The 16,754-nt window shown below is 40.6% G+C and overlaps 2 protein-coding genes across 5 annotated transcripts in view; one reads left to right on the forward strand and one right to left on the reverse strand.

The window, feature by feature from the left end:
• The first annotated feature begins 430 nt into the window (after window positions 1-430).
• Window positions 431-7,579, forward strand: gpr137ba (G protein-coupled receptor 137Ba). Of its 3 annotated transcripts, none has more exons than XR_011037280.1 (7): window positions 431-2,936; window positions 3,879-3,928; window positions 4,065-4,287; window positions 4,365-4,511; window positions 5,120-5,350; window positions 5,911-6,032; window positions 6,128-6,141. XR_011037280.1 is itself a non-coding variant. In XM_068326871.1 (7 exons), exons 1-7 carry the CDS (start codon window positions 2,154-2,156, stop codon window positions 6,240-6,242), a joined length of 1,569 nt encoding a protein of 522 aa, XP_068182972.1. In that variant the 5' UTR covers window positions 1,664-2,153; the 3' UTR covers window positions 6,243-7,579. The 3 variants fall into 3 exon arrangements, 2 of the variants coding, with proteins under 2 accessions (XP_068182973.1, XP_068182972.1); XM_068326871.1 differs by having other exon boundaries at window positions 1,664-2,936; window positions 5,120-5,248; window positions 6,128-7,579; XM_068326872.1 differs by lacking the exon at window positions 5,911-6,032 and having other exon boundaries at window positions 5,120-5,248; window positions 6,128-7,579.
• Window positions 7,580-8,385: 806 nt separating this feature from the next.
• egln1a (egl-9 family hypoxia-inducible factor 1a) overlaps window positions 8,386-16,754 on the reverse strand; it is a 31,451-nt gene continuing 23,082 nt past the window's right edge. For both annotated transcript variants that reach the window (XM_068326875.1, XM_068326874.1), the window contains 3 exons: window positions 10,097-10,233; window positions 9,950-10,017; window positions 8,386-9,853 (listed from right to left, as the gene is read on the reverse strand). In XM_068326875.1, the coding sequence (XP_068182976.1) occupies window positions 9,798-9,853; window positions 9,950-10,017; window positions 10,097-10,233 (261 nt within the window). In that variant the 3' untranslated portion in view covers window positions 8,386-9,797. The remainder of the gene's footprint in view (window positions 9,854-9,949; window positions 10,018-10,096; window positions 10,234-16,754) is intronic.

Here is a 16,754-nt window from a genome sequence, read left to right on the forward strand (position 1 = left end):
ACACTTGGTAATGTCTAACCTGGTATTGGGTCTACCACAGGAACACATTTGGTTATGGATCTATCGAGAACAATGGATGTCTATTATGGATCTATTGTTCATAATCACAGTAATTTATAATTGTTATTAGTTAACTTGGCTAATGTAGGGGAAATTTAAATGCAAACAACAGAATCAATAATGGATATTAAAGTAAATATTTACTCATGAATAACTTAACATTGTTATTAAAATTATAATTTTGGGGCAATAAATGGAAATAGACAACAATTTAAAAAATGCTATTTGGTCTCAACCGATATTCTCTTATCCAAGTAATCTTACAGTAGTCAGTGAAGGGAACACTTTGAGCACTGATTCTCACAATTAGCTGTTAAAACAACATTAAAGCAAACTAATAGAAGCAGAATCTCTTAAAATTTAATAAAATTCAGACTCAGTTATATCAATCAGCAATTATTTTAGACACATTAAATGTTTGGTTCTGACCATTGAAAGTGATGGGTGTCAGGGCTGTAGCTGAATGCATCCTGTCTGTGGTGGTGTTTGGGTGGTGCTTTCGCAGTGCACCACAAGATTAATGTATCACAGCAGACAAAGGTGAACTCCAGGGAGCTCCATCTTTGGCCTTCCCACCTTTTCACATGCCCCGTCCTGTGAATAAAAACTAAATCTACTATCAGCCATTACAGACTTTACAGAATTCTATGTGTCTTCTTAATCATAAAGTCCCTAGGGTCAGACCACAAATTATCCTTGTTGCCTTTATCCTTCTGGGGTCTTACTGTCTTTTCTGGGGTCATCTTCTTTTAAATAAAGTTCATTCATATATTCATTTTCCCACCCACTTCATCCGCTTGCGAGGGTCACGGGGAGCTGGAGCCTATCCCAGCTGGCATGGGGCGTGAGGCGGGGGAAACTCCGGGCGCGGCACTGCAGAGTTACACAGAAGATATACAAATACACACACACACAAGGGCAATTTGGAAGGGCTAATTAACCTGAAGCGCATGTTTTTGGAGGTGGGAGGAAGCCGGAGAACCCAAAAAGAACCAACGTAGGCACGGGGAGAACATGCAAACTCTGCACAGAGCGAGACTTGAACCCGTACCCACCTTGATGTGAGGCGACAACGCTACCCACTGCACCACCGTGCTGCCCCTTTAAAAAAGTTTTTTAATTTATTTTACGTTCACTGTGTTTTAATATAATATTTACAGCACAGTCAGGGCTTTATGTAAGATAGGTTTGAATATGTCCCGGAGCGCTATTCAAAGACAGAATATGGCTGTCGAACCTGCGAAGCTGGATTCCTGTTTTTACATTGTTTTAATAGCTTGTGATAACACACCTTTACTCAGACAGATCGATGTATTTGATGTTTAAAATTGGTTTGCCAAACTCCACCAAAGCAGTGGAAAATTTTTCAATGAAACAATGGATAGACATATAATAATGTTCTAAAATCAAATGCTGTACTCATAGCTGCTTGACTACACCTGCCATCTGTCACTCAAGTTTTACCAAACATCAGAAAAACAAAAATGAGTAATGACTTAGTGAATGTTACATGAGATGATGAGAAGAAGTCTCTTGGATGAGAGACGAAACGTCTTCAAGAACTTTCTTAACGTCCAGTGGATCGACTCAACAGCTTTTGGATAACCATGACCTGGATGACTGAGAACCTACACAGACATCGAGATGATGAGAGGTTTGAGAATCGAGTGTATTTGGAGTTTGACTCCTAAGAGGGATTTTGAGTCGAAACATGTTTAAACTGATGAAATGAACAAAACTCCAGTGATTAATCTCAAAATACATCCTAAATGGACAATAATGCCTTGTGGTCCAACTAAGTTTGGTTTCAAAAAAAGTCACCTGAGTTGAATCCCATGAGTATTTCAGAACGGAGGCCTTCATCCATCAGGATGTACCCTAGTAAAACCTCTGGGACTTGCTGTTTGTGTTTGCAGCAGCTGAAAGTTCTCTGTAAAGAATTACTGGTGCTTGTCATGTCGGGGTTGAATCCCACTGAAACGGTGGTGGTGTTTGGGTGGTGTTTGACAGTTTATCATTTTATGTTGTTTGATAAAAAACAAACCTTCATCAGCAGACTGCTGATAATTCTTAATCATTATAAATGATAAAGAATGATCACTCCCTCGGGTTGCCAGGTCCCGGCTGGATCTCCAGGGACCGGAGCCGCGGTGGGAAGCCCCATCACAGGGTTAAAGGTACCGCGGCGTGCGTCAGCTGATGCGTCGCGTCACGTAACGAGGAGGAGGAGGCGGATGAAGGCTGCTCCTCGAGCTGAGGTCCTGGCTGCGGCTGTCTGCAGCCTCCTGACTAGAAGGATCCACATCTCCGGTCATGTGCCTGTGGCTGTCTCTATCGCTGCAGCAGGAAGTTCGCTTCGTTTTCTCTCCTGTGCGTTTCCCTTTCCCCACCCAGTGACCGCCGACACAACCAGCGCATTCCTCTTCCTCCTTCACCGCGGCTCTCACCTCTCCTCTGCTGGGCGTGAGAGCCGAGACAGAACACCGGCTCCTCTCCCTCCTCCCTCGGCCATGGAGGCCTTTGCAAATGAGAAGCAGTCATCCCTGCCTCTGCCTACCCTGAGCCCGGCCGTGCCCCCCTACGTCACGTTGGGCCTGACGGTGGTCTACACGGTCTTCTACTCCCTCCTCTTCATCTTCATCTACGTCCAGCTGTGGCTGGTGCTGCGGTACCGACACAAGCGCTTCAGCTACCAGACCGCCTTCCTGTCGCTGTGTCTGCTGTGGTCGGCCCTGCGCACCGTGCTCTTTTCCTTCTACTTCCAGAACTTTGTGACGGCCAACACTCTGGGCCCCTTCCCCTTCTGGCTGCTGTACTGCTGCCCGGTCTGCCTCCAGTTCTTCACGCTCAGCCTCATGAACCTTTACTTTGCGCAGGTGAGTGCAGGTTTGGATGATGCGCAGACATCGTGACGCACACCAGCGCCAGCAGCGGGTCCGTTCCTGTCGTCAGAAGGCTATTTGTGTCCAGAGCAGGACTTTTCTTCGATTCTGGATTCCAAAGATGCAAACAGTACATGAAGGTTGATTTATTAATAATACGATCTAAGACATAAAATGATTATTTCAAGTCCTTTTAGACAATAAGAACCTGTTAGGAGGAGATCTTTCAAAGCTCATCTCTTATGGACGAAGGCAGGAAGACTTTTAATTTCCTATTCAACTTCTGCAAAAGATCTGCCAATGGTAACATTAAATTTTATAGATCATTTAGAGGTAATAGTGAAAATATAACCCATTAAGTAGTTTCACTGTATTTGATAATAAGAAAGGCCCTGACACTTTTTAAAAATCTTAAATGTAAGGGTTCTTTCTTTGACACCAAGCCTCATGAAAATCTATGAGTTAACGTTTTTGTGTGTAGTCCTGCTAACAGGTTGACAAACGTTCATTTGGTGGTCCTCTTTCCCCATTTCACTCTTTTTTTTTGGGGGGGGGGGGTAATATACAATAGATATCAATGATGAATCATTGCACCTACTAGCGACCGACTAGCAGTGACATGAAGACATTTTCATCCACATCAAATACACATTATTATTGCTCCATCTGTCATGTAGACCCAAACACTCTGTAATACCTTCTGTGGTCGCTGCCTAAAGATTATTTTAGTATAATCCCTTTGAGTCACAGTTGACAAAGGCACAGAGTGATCATGTGTTCTACTGGTGGAGCTGCTGCGCAGCTAATGTCCCAAACTCTCCTTTTTTCAACAGCAGGGGTTCCTGTTTTAAAATAACATCCGGGCAAGAAAACAGAAGTGAGAACGCTTGACCAGAATGGCGTGACACATTTGAATGATTCCTTCTCTTCTCACAGGTCGTTTTCAAGGCAAAGTCAAAGTATGCTCCAGAGCTTTTGAAATACAAGTAAGATGAAATTTTAGAGTTCGAGTGTTTACTTTCTATTTAATGTGTTTCAGTTTATTTGGTTAAATCATGTTTTGAAGTGTTGATGAGATAAATGAGTTATCAGAATAATGCTCTATCTCTTCCTGGCCCACAGGCTGCCATTGTACCTCCTCTTCCTGATCATCAGCCTAGTGTTTTTAGTGGTGAATTTAGTGTGTGCACTGTTGGTGAGGATGTCCCCAGCAGAAACCCACACCATTGTGTTGGTGAGGGTCGCCATCAACGACTCGCTGTTTGTCCTGTGCGCAGTCTCGCTCTCCCTGTGTCTCTACAAGATTGCTAAGATGTCACTGGCTAACATTTACCTTGAATCCAAGGTGGGAAACATGTTCTGCATCAACTAGTTTGCCTGACATGCAGCTTCTCACTTGAGCTCTTTTTTTTACCTCTACAGGGGACGTCGGTGTGCCAGGTGACAGCTATAGGTGCCATCATCATCCTCCTGTATGCATCCAGGGCCTGCTACAACCTGGTAGTTCTGGGACTCTCGAACAAGACTATTAATTCCTTTGATTATGACTGGTACAACGTTTCAGACCAGGTGAAAACTACACCTCAAAATACTTTAAAAAATTAGTTGGTCATTGTGGAAAAAATGTGGATTTTCTCTTTTTCTTTCCTTCTTTGTTTTCTGCAAGTAAGCCGCAAAGATTGATATCACACTCAAATATGGTAGAGGAAATGAGAAACTATGGCTAGCGACTGACTTAGATTAGCTTTGACTGGAAACAGCTAGCCATACTCTGCCCAAAGTTAAAGTTAGCACACTATATTTTTGCTTGCGCCATAACTAAAGTGTAAAAATGACAGGGTGTGGTTTTAAGCTTATCTTGGCCAGGTATGGTGAATTGTCGTGTTGAGTTACACTTTTCAGCTCCTGGATTTAGCTTCATATTTACTGTGCAGTTGAAAGGAGAGTAATTATTATAACAATTCTCTAAAAATCAATACATTTATCACTGAAAACTATCTGGTATTTTTTCATTAAAATCCAAATATCTTCCTTCACATTTGCTCAGAATCATATTTATGTGACTTGTGGCTTCCATTAGTGAAATGGATTTAAAAAAAAGTTTGCCTGAAAGATGGAAATACATGAACATAGTCTTGGTCTCCAGTGAATGAAATGTAATTTTGTTTGCTTTTCAGGCAGATCTACAGCTAACCCTGGGTGATGCAGGCTACATCATCTTTGGAGTGATCTTATTTGTGTGGGAGCTGCTCCCTACTTCCCTTGTGGTGTTTTTCTTTAGAGTACGGCAGCCTAACCAGGACAGGGTGAGCAAGCAGTTACCTTAAACCAGTAGTTACCTTAAAGCAGCAGTTTCCAACGTGTGGTCTAAGAAATCCTCCCAGGACTCTCGAGATAAATCTGAAGGGGTATGTGATGAGAACATTTTCTTGTTGAACAGTGGACAGTTTTGTAATTTCATACTTTTTAATTTGAGTAACAGAATTAGTCTGACCGGGGCGGCAGTGGCTCAGTGGTATAGCGGGCGGTAGAGCGGGTTGTCTAATGTTCCAAGATCGGCGGTTCGATTCCAGCTCCCGCCCAAAAACACCCAGAGTGTGAGTTGACAGTGGGAGGTGTCAGCTCACCTTTGGAGCACTGCCGAGGCGCCCTTGAGCAAGGTGCTGTACCCCTTACAAGCTTCTCATTTGGGCGCTCCACAAAGGGGCTTCCCACCACTCTACCTCCCTTGCATGCGTACAGGCCCCCTGTTGTGTGTTTGTGTGTTCAGGGCCTGAACACACTAATATACTGTATATGCATGTGTACTAAATACTGTGTGCCACTAATTTCCCTGCAGGGATTAATTCAGTATATAAAATTAATTTTAAAAAATTAAATTTTCAATGTGAAAGAGAGGGTTATGAAGTCAGTGATTCATTTTACATAAGGTTGTTTCTATAACCCTTTTCTGGTTTGCTGATCCTAGAGTTGTTCTGGGATCCCTGGCCATGTCTTCTCCAGCAAGTCTTATTTCTTTGACAACCCTCGACGTTATGACAGCGATGATGACCTGGCGTGGAGCGTTATGCCACATAACATCCAAGCCAGGTGAAAACGCTGTTATGTCCTGGCACTTCCATGTGTCTGGCTGAAGGGGGAGAGACCAAACAAATAGCTAAATGGATGTTTGTGTGTTTTTGCAGTCTGGCTGCTGACAGCTACGAGTGGGGGAGCCAAAGCAGCGGCATCAATGTCTACATCGGAGGGGAGGACAGTTACAACCTCCCGCCTCCTCCTGAGGAGCTCAGCCATTACTGACTGGAGGTCACAGCACCCCCTGCTGACCTGTAGCATTGTTTTCAATAGTTTTTGCACTCTCTCCTTATGACAGAGGCACATGGCACCAAATGCTGCCCTTTACTCAATACATTCACTTTTCTATTTTGTGTAGAGCAGAGTTAAGAGACTTTTTTTCTGCCAGTATCTGAAAGTCCACAAGTGGGACACTAATTTTGCACACTTCTTGTTCAATGTCTCATCTAATTTTGACTGCTCTTAAATATTTACTTTGTATAGTTTATATTGAATACTCCCTAATATATTTCCTGATGTTTGTAAAATGTACTGTATTACTATTTTATGTATTTTCCATACAGATGTTGTTTCTATATAGTATATATTAATTTAATTCATATTAAAAAAGTTTAAATGCCTTCAAAAAAGCACATATCTTAGACGATATACACAGTTGGTAGAAATGTCATTTGACCTCTGTTCTAGACGATGCGTGGTTTTTGGCTGAATGTCGTATTTATCAGCTGTTTGCATTAATTCAATCAGACAATGTTGAAACACTTCAATAGATTTTTCCAAAGATAACACAAAATACAACAATCCCGTATATAATGTTTCTGAGCATAGAATTACAAAGGATTTGGACATGTCGTTTACAGAATCGATTCCTGCCAGGGACAAAAGCAAAAGCCAAGTACTGGAGAGTCATGATCTTCACTCCCAAAGACATCACTGCATTAGAAACAGATGTTTCTGTGATGACATTCATTTGTGGTGGTTTGGGGTGCATTAGTGTGTACAGCATAGCTAACCTGCACATATGAGGGCACCATTAATACTAATGATTTACTTGCTGTTGTAGGAATGACACGCTGCCCTGTGAACAATGTCTTTCAGTCTTGTTTATTTCAGTAAGACAATGAAGGCACCGTCTTACACAACAGCAGCTCTGTGTCCGGGTGACACACCACCAGGGAAAATGTTTGTTACATTATAAAACAAATATAATCAATAGGAGATCCTGAAATCGTACATCAGATAAGAATGGGAAATTTTCTTATTTTAGTATTAATGCAACACAGTAATCATCATGACCCTGCAAAACACGACTTCTTTGTAACATAACTAATTTTAGCAACTAATCTTTAAAGCAACTTCATTTTTTTAAATTTCAACATTTGAAATGTCTTTGGTGCTTATTTCCATTATGTGTGGGATTTCGGTAATTCAGAAATAACTGAATATTTTTTTTTCTATTTACAATTCAGTGTCCAAATATTTATGAAAAAAAAAAGGTTTGTACTTCCACTGTCTTGCAGTTTTGAAATGATTCAGCATCTAAATAATAAGCATCTCTGGTACTATTCCTTTTTATGTGCTCCGACCACCCTCATCAAACTCTGCCAGAGTTTTCTAAGGAATTCTAGTTGGGTGACTCTAATGGTCTCTAGAATGATCCAGGACCTCTTCTGAAACAAGCCTGTCTGGGATCATCACCCTTTAGAAACATCTAGATCTAAGCATCATCTTCCTCTCAGGTGGTGAGACATTTTCCTCTTGGATCTCCCAGTATATGATGTAATCCATCTCAGTCTCTGGAAGCTGCAGGTTTCTATCTGGTGAATACAGCCGATACAGAGCATCACTGACCTACTGCCACACTTCACTGTAGGTAGGTTTTTCCTAGCATCAGCTCCATGCTTCCTTCTCTAGACGTATCGCTAATCCTCAGGCTTCAAAAGTTAGTGTTTCACAGAACAGCATTGTAAAACTGGTCAGTGTAAAACTGGTGGTCAGTGGTTATGAAAGTTTTGGAGTTAATCCATGGAGCAATTGTGTGAAATTAGGAATAAATAGAAAAAGGTTGTGACTTTCTTGATAAAATATGGAGACTGTGTTTTAACATCTGATGTGTAATTGTTCCTGATGAGGGATATTGTGGAGGTGAATTGTTCTAAGACTCAGTGATCAGTAACAAAGCAATTTGTGTTGAATATGTGAGTATTATTAAGCTATGAAATTTTTTTAATGCACATTTTTATCAGATTTTATTCTATTTACTTTTCCATTCTTTGTGATCATTGCTTTTCACCAGATTACTCATTCATTTGAAAAGTCATTGAATCCAAAAGCATTCCATGAACAAATTTACATGAAAACTATCACATAATTACAAGTGACTTTAATAAAGTAAAATAAATGAAAATTCCTGGATGCAGAGATTATTTTCTCTGATAATCTGAATTTCACACACATGAAAACACCTTTTAACACAACCAGATTAATTCAGACCATTTGGTAGCAATGCTGGAGGAGTGTGATCCCCTTGTAGTTGGAACACACCCTCCGGTCCCCCTTCTTAAAAAGGGGAACCACCACCCCAGTCTGCCAATAGCCTGGCTCCAGAGGGGGGCCCCGGTGGCCCGCATCCGGGCAAGGGAAAACGTGGTCCATTGTTTTTATTCATCATGAGGGGTCTGTGAGTCGTCCTTTGTCTGGTCCCTCACCTAGGACCTGTTTGTCATGGGTGACCCTGCTAGGGGCACAAAGCCCCAGACAACTTAGCTCCTAGGATCATTGGGACACACAAACCCCTCCACCACGATAAGGTGACGACTCAAGGAGGGGGAATCGTCATCTAATGGAGACAATAAACAGTACATAACTCTGGTGTGGAAGAATAATCAATTTGTAAAGTAACAATAATGCACCAGATGATTGTACCACCCACAATTTGTTTTTTATGCTTAGTGTTTAAATGCTGTACTCTAGAAATTAGTTATAAAGGCAGCAAAAACAACACAGCAGTTACCACCGATTCTTTGCAGATTCTTGGGAAGTTTTTCTTCTTACCTAGTTTTAATCATATAATTTCTATTTTATGGAAGTATATTTATCTGAAAACAAATTATCTAGGAGTGTTGGCCAGTGGAGGGCAGCGTGAGGCAGCGTATGGTGCAGACAAGCATGCTGCAGAGGTAGGTAAGAGGTCAGATTTTGTTCTTCTTAAATCAACAAAATTGAAAATGGGACGGAAGAGGAAGACCACAAACAGAACAGCAAGCGTGTTGTGTAATGTTTTGAGCGTGAATTGTTCAAAAGTAAGACCAATGAATTGCGCCAGAAAAAGGTTTTTTTTAATTCAAATCATTCCCCATATTATTTCAAACTTAAGCACATTTTGCTATCCAGTAGCTTATAACAGCTGATTCCATGTGAAAAGCATAAAACATTAAACATATGCAGAACACCGTACCTGTAAGGAATTAACTGCAAATACAAATATGCAAAAGGTGTAGATTCTCTCTAAAAACATCTGCTGCATCCTTCAGAGGTGAAAGGACAAACATCCACATGTTCCCTTTCAGTACAATGTCATGACATTCAAAGTCCCCTGTATTGCCACAGTTTGCTGAAATTGAATAAAAATCACTGAATTAATTAGTTCTGTGTCCATATGCTTCACCCAATCATTAAAAAGTCTTCTGTTTCACCCTGAAAAACACACACATGCTCTCTAGAGGCCACTTTCATCAAACATAGCACTTAATGGCAATCTGAAGGAGGTGCAGGTTCCTTTTAGCTGAGATCTGATGGTTTATTAAGGTCAACCTTTACTCCTTTATCTCCTGAACCTGCATGAAAAGAAGACAAACATGCAAAAGATCATGTCAGACGGCAGGACTGGAATGATAGGAGCACAACTTTGCAGTTTCAACCTCAGATCTTACCTGTTAAATACTTTTCTTTAGCTCTGGCTCGCTCATCTGCATCAAAATACCACACTGTGATGGCATACCTGTGGAGACCACGGAACAATGATGGAATTTAAATGTGGTCACCTGAGCATGTGCTGTGGACAGAGGTTTGATACCTACCTAGTGGCAAAGGCCGGCTGAACTTCATGAGGGTTCCGTCTGTCTGACCAAAACAATAGCAGACGATCAAATTTGGGCTCTATGTCAGCAAACTGGGCCTTTCCATCTGGGAAGATTCGAAGAAGGCCACCATGTTCCTGGAAGAATAGATAAAGGACGGACGACCATGTTATACATGAGATCTGGACAGAGCAATAGCTTCAAGGTGAATGAAGAAGTGGAGCCTCTATGGTGGTCGCATCTATAGCTTTTGATTCCAGTCTTGTTAATCCATATTCAAGTATTGAGGCTTTTTAATTGATTACTTCAGGAAGACATTGTCAAGGGACGTTTTGCCAACTCCAAACATTAGAAAGAAAGCTTGGGATCGGAAGTGGGAGAGGGGGCGGCTTTCCTGTCAAAGTTTAGGAAGAATAACACTCAGGAAAACTGCTGTGGCTGGATAAAGGACCTGGAGAGTGAAAAAGCAGATTAGTGCAAGCGTGCCGCTTCAGCTGATATGATAGGCCTCTCTCTTCACACGCAAGCTAGCAGGGAAAAAGTTCAGACCCTTTGTTGGAGGAATCAGATGTTCGCATTTAGTCTACATTGAAGGGGAATGTCGGCACTGGGGTAGAACTAAATAAAGCACAAAGGGTCGAGGATAACACAAGACGTGACTGTTGATGTTAACTGAACACTGGATGACACACACGTAGAGAACAGGACCTCCTGGCCTTCATCAATTTGATGTGCTGATGTGAAATGGGAACCTCTAACTTTGGACATTTTTCAAATTGAACACAAAATGGTGAAAAGCATATCTCTCTACAAAAAAAAAATCACTAGAGTGGAACGGTCATCCTGATGTGCCGCCTCAGCAGTTTTTAGAGTCGGAACTGGTTTTTGTCATCACAGCAGATTTTACTTGAGAATACTGCTGTGCACCAGATGTCCTGTAGACAAAACCAATACCCTTAATGTTCTGTTCAATTTCTTTTTACGTTCTGATATGTGAAACCAGACTGTTCATAATGCTATTTATGTTAGACGTTATTCTATATATTAAAGGACCTCCACAACAGTCGGTGGGAGGATGGAGAGAGAGAATGTACTGTGTACTGGGACAGAAACAGACAGGAGAGGATTTTTCGCACAGTTTTCTCACTGATTAAACACAAACACACACGCACACTGAAATAATATCTGTAACACTCTAAGGGTGTGGTGTAAACCAGAACATTTTGCTGCAGAAAAAAAGGGTGGATCCATATTTTAAGAATTTCCCTCAACATTGGAAGTTGAAGCATTTTAACCTTTCAAAACGACTCTCTGGAGAGGGTGAACTCTGTGAGAGTGTTTGGCCTTGGGGGTGATTAAACCCAACTGAATGGCATCCAAGTAATTGTTGATATACTGTACAAACCAATATTACTTAGCATTCAAATGGCATATGAGATACACATTCTTATATATTGACGGTGACATATTTTTAATGTCAGAACAACATCAAAGTTAAACTAGGCAGTCAAAGACTAATACAACACGTGACACCCCTGCTTTCAAAATTTCACCCTGACCTACTTTCATAGGTCAGGGTAATTTAATAAAAGACCCATGATCCAACATGTAACTGGTGCATTCTGTTTGTCAAGAGGTTTCATAGATATACCTATATATAGATAGATAGATATACCTAAAAAGGTATAAAAGTGAAAATGTGACCTTGACCTAGTTTGTCAAGGTTGTAATCTAATTTTCATCCCATTTCCTCCCTGAATATAATGCCTTTTATTTTGTCTTTCTATCTTATCTGGTTCCTGAGATATGTGCAAAAATATATCAGGATAGAAAATATCTTAGACCATAGATCAAAGCACTAGCTTTGATCTATGGTCTTACTCACGCTGGCCTATCCCTTGTCTTTCCATCTTATCCTGGTCTTAAGTGTACAAAAGTTGAAATTTGACCTTGACCTACTTTTCTCAAGGTCAAGGTCTCATCTCCTTTTCATCCTCTTTGTCTCCCGAGTAATGTGCTTTTTGTTTCATCTTTCCATCTGCAACGGGTGTGAAGATATTTGGTGGACGGACGGACAAACACTGACAAATACAGTACATCACCGCTTTGCGGGATGTAACCAACACAAGAGTCCTACAAGCCTGCTGATGGCTTTCCCCCCCAAAAAAATAGTGGACGCCTACATAGGTATTAGTGTGTGTGTATAATATATATATATATATATATATATATATATACACACTCATAAAAAAATGTTTATACAGGTAGTCGTCGACTTACGACCTATGCAACTTACGACCGACCGACTTTACGACCACAATGTCTGGGTAACGCGGGCATTCCCTCCAGCCACAGTACTCACGCTCTGAGGCTCCCGCGCTCTCTTCAGTCCCCACGGCGCACACACGCTGTTCAGTCACACCGAGATCAATAGCCCAGCCCACTACTGATGGGCTGGGCTGCTTAGGAGGCTGTGACGGAGAAATGTATGAATGGCGTATGGAAAAACTGTCAAGCGTTACGTGAACTCTTCTGCTGGATTTGAAAGTGACGAAGAATTTGATCAGATTCGGGAGAAAATAGTGAAACTGGCAAAAAACCTCTCCTTGGAGAACTCACGAATGATCGCGCTGTAAGAAAGAGTGGAAGAAGAAGAGAGAAGAGAAGCAGAGAAAGAAGAGGAGGAAACAGAAAAAATGTTCACTACCAAAGGCTTGTCAGAAGGTTTTTCCCTGTTAAATAAACTCCGTGCACACTTTGAAGAAATGGACATAGAACATAGAAACATTTGCAAGGATTGAACGGATGGCAAACAATGCTTTCCGTCCATATCGTGAAATTTATGAGGAGAAAAAGAAACGAACAATTCAGACAAAGCTCACAATGATTATGAAAAGATCGTCTCCCGCTCCCACCAACCCACGCGCTGCCCCAGCTGACGATCCGGACGACCCCCAGCCAAGCACCAGCGATGCTGGATTGAATTTTTACTTAAGAGTCGATTTACGACCAAGTCGAATTACGACCGATCTGTCGGACCCAATCGCGGTCGTAAGTAGACGACTACCTGTACTTGTAAATTGTAAAATTTTTTTTTTATTTTTTAAATTTCAAAAAAAAAAATCAGGTGTCATACTGGAGGTAATATTTCTTTTCTGATTAGTTGGGAAAATAGACAATTAGGAATTGTGTACTCTACTATTTTGTAGGACGTAAAAAATATGACGTGAGTTGCTTGACATTACAAATTTTTTGAGATATGAGTCATCATGCTGTCCATAGTTTTGACATATGCACAAAAATCCTACCTACAAGTCGTGCTTCGGGACACCACAGCTAGTTAGTGGATGGATAACCTGAGACCGGATCTCATTCTTGATCATGGAGTAAATATGTAGCTTGTGTGTTCTTGTGACTTTTGTGTTTCTTTTCCGGTTTATAATTGTTTACATACCTTATATATAGTTAATATCTATCTATCTATTATGCAAAGGTAAAATTAGCATGTTTATGACTTGATTTTTCATAACTTAGGAAGTTTGGGGCGTTTGGGGCCAAGACTGGAAGAGATCAAAATGATTTAGTTATTTAAATGTTTTTTTACTTACAAACTCAGTTACAAAACAAACTACAACCGAGGCAGTCAGAGACTGCAACATCCCGCAACACCATGAATTAAAAAATGTACCTTGACCTACTTACATAGGTCAAAGATCACAGCTAGTGCTCTGACCTACTTTCGCAAATAAAAGCACTAGCTTTGATCTATGGTCTTACTCACACTGGCCTTCTCCCTCGTCTTTCTATCTTATCTGGTTCCTGAGTGTACAAAAGTTAAAATTTGACTTTGCCCTAGTTTTCTCAAGGTCATTTCATTTTTATCCTCTTTGCCGCCTGAGCGATGTTCTTTTTGTTTCATTTTTCTATTTGCAACGGTTGCCAAGATATTTGGTAGACTAAAGGACGAACGAACACACGGACACTGACAATTACAATATATCATCGCTTTGAAGCGGGTAGTAATTAAACGCATATCTCATGGTATTACTGTATGTGATGAATGCCATGTGGTCATCAGCTTGTTTTTTCATCAGACTGATGCAAAGACACTTTCCGAAATGTTGGAGAAATAGTGAACACTTTCATATATCCGAGTTCTTGAACTATTAAGTGCTGATATCTGAAAGTACTTTAAGTAATAAGTAAATATCACTCCAAAAAATATAGAGATTACATGCTAGGACCTTGCTCTTATTTTTACAAGACTGAAAAACAGAATTTTAGACCTTATACAAACAAAATACTTACTAATACTAAGTTCACAGTAAAAGTGCAACTGGCAGAGTAGCTGCAAAAATGTACACAGACCTGTTTCCCATGATCCTAATGACTCTTCATTTCACTAGCAAGAACCACAACAGCTCAGGATGTCAATGTCCAGCCTCTTCAAAGCACAACTGATGCAATAATTTGTTTGCACATCCAGAGGTTTTGTTCAACATCAGAAACCATCTCAGCAAAGCTGACGTTGTCCTCCTAACCGACTAAGAGGGCAAATGCTCACTCCCAATCGTTTGTCGCTCTTTGGAATCCTGTTCCTGGGTGATTCTCCAGTTCATCCTGTACCAGATTCAGTCTCTATGGTGTAATATGTACAGGCAAACTGCTAATGCCAACAATGAAAGCATCAGAGCCCCAGTGAGACCATGAGGGGTAGAAATGGTATACTCCATGAAGTACAGCTGGGCTTGCGCTAGCCAATCGCCACTTCGCCATAGGCAAAGTAAATTCCATATGGCTACAAGGTTTTTAGCTTGTGTAGCCATAGTGGCATTCTTATTTTTAGGAAAAAAAAAGTCTAAAACTTACTACTTTTTTGGACTCGCGAAAATCCCCAGGCGATAACATAAGAAAACAATAGCATGCTGCTATTTCCGTATACCGACGGAAATAGCCGAAGTGACCCAAACGCTCCTGATCATTAAATATGCACACCGGTCATGACCGTCTCTAGCCCAATAAAAAAAAACTAGGGCTGTCACTTTAACGTGTTAATTAGATCAATTGTTTATGCTGCAAATTAAGGCACTATAAGAATTAGCATTATACAAATCTAATCCATTATTATTATTATTATATAAATAATAATAATAATATTTGTACCTTTTGTAAAAGAGAATTTTCATATCACCGAAGTAGCTCCAGCCTAACGTATCATTTAAATGCAAAACATGTCAAGGACACAGAGTTGAACGTTAGCTTACCCTTGTAAAGGAAAAGGCTGTTGGCATCTTGCTATTTAGTTGCCTTATTTAGAGGCATATTATACTATTCATTTTGAATTGCTGAATTTTGTCAGCTTTAGTATTCATTTTGATTGAGAATCTGCTTATGTGCCTATTTGAGACTCAGCCTTATTTTATTTCTGAATTTTACTTATTTTAACTGTATTCGTATTGCATTTTTGAGAAATGCACCTGGCCTAATTGGTTTGCTGATGTGCTTGGCCTTTTTTCTTTTGAATTTCATTTATAAAGCACACTTAACCAATAAAAATGTGGATTTCAAATCTTCTCCTCTTGGTGCATTCTATTGATTAGTCATGCACTGCAATTTTGTAATGTCCTAGAATTCAATTCTTTATTTTGGGGCTTTTAGCAGGTACAAGATTAAAATGCTATTAATTAATTACAAATGCTGTAATTAATTAGATTAATTCTTTTAATCGCCTGACAGCACTAAAAATAACAGGATTCTTTTTTTACGAGCTAAACCCGCGAATTGGTATACGACAAGGCGAGGACGATCGATTGAAAGAAAATCAGATCAGAAGGTAAATGACAGATATTATCAATACTTTTTTGTAGTCTTGGACATTTGGTCTCTATGACTGGAAGGAATAATCAGCGATGCATGTAAATGGGTATTCACCTTGGTTGCTATTTTATATGCCTTTTTAAATTGAAATGGAAAATCATATTATCGAAGAAAAAAACAACAACTAAACTATGGCATACCAATGGTGTTGTCTATGTCAAAGTTAAAATGTATTCTACTCCAAGTAAAACTTACAAGTAAGCATTGAGTGATCAATATTTTGTATGACTGTATCTTCACATAGTGAATGCAAGTTTTCAATTATTGAATCTCACATTTATACCTGCATAAAGTAGTATAGAAATAAAGATAGTTAAGATTGAACTACTGACTTCAGTGTATTTTTGTAGGTAAACTGAACAGAAGATTTTGCCCTCTGATCCATCCATCCATCTTCCACCGCTTATCCGTAGTCGGGTCACGGGGGCAGCAGCTTCAACAGGGAGCCCCAAACTTCCCTTTCCCCAGCCACATCCACCAGCTCTGACTGGGGGATCCCAAGGCGTTCCCAGGCCAGTGTTGAGATATAATCCCTCCACCTGGTCCTGGGTCTGCCCCGAGGTCTCCTCCCAGCTGGACGTGCTGGGGATGCGTCCCGGAGGCATCCGCACCAGATGCCCAAACCACCTCAACTGACTCCTTTCCACGCGAAGGAGCAGCGACTGTACTCTGAGCCCCTTGCGAACAGCAGTGTTTCTCACCTTATCTCTAAGGGAGACAGCAGCTATCCTCTGAGAAAGCCCATTTCAGCCGCTTGTATCTGCGATCTCGTTCTTTCGGT

Source organism: Antennarius striatus, chromosome 11, assembly GCF_040054535.1.
Source record: "Antennarius striatus isolate MH-2024 chromosome 11, ASM4005453v1, whole genome shotgun sequence".
In the NCBI taxonomy this organism is placed as follows: Eukaryota; Metazoa; Chordata; class Actinopteri; order Lophiiformes; family Antennariidae; genus Antennarius; species Antennarius striatus.

What these genes read in the sequence shown, in the direction of transcription:
- gpr137ba (XM_068326871.1), top strand. Translation starts at nt 2,154, where the DNA reads ATGATCACTCCCTCGGGTTGCCAGGTCCCGGCTGGATCTCCAGGGACC. An exon ending in ACATTTACCTTGAATCCAAG is followed by an intron (nt 4,288 to 4,364) that starts GTGGGAAACATG and finishes TTACCTCTACAG; the next exon opens with GGGACGTCGGTGTGCCAGGT. An exon ending in CCACATAACATCCAAGCCAG is followed by an intron (nt 6,033 to 6,127) that starts GTGAAAACGCTG and finishes GTGTTTTTGCAG; the next exon opens with TCTGGCTGCTGACAGCTACG.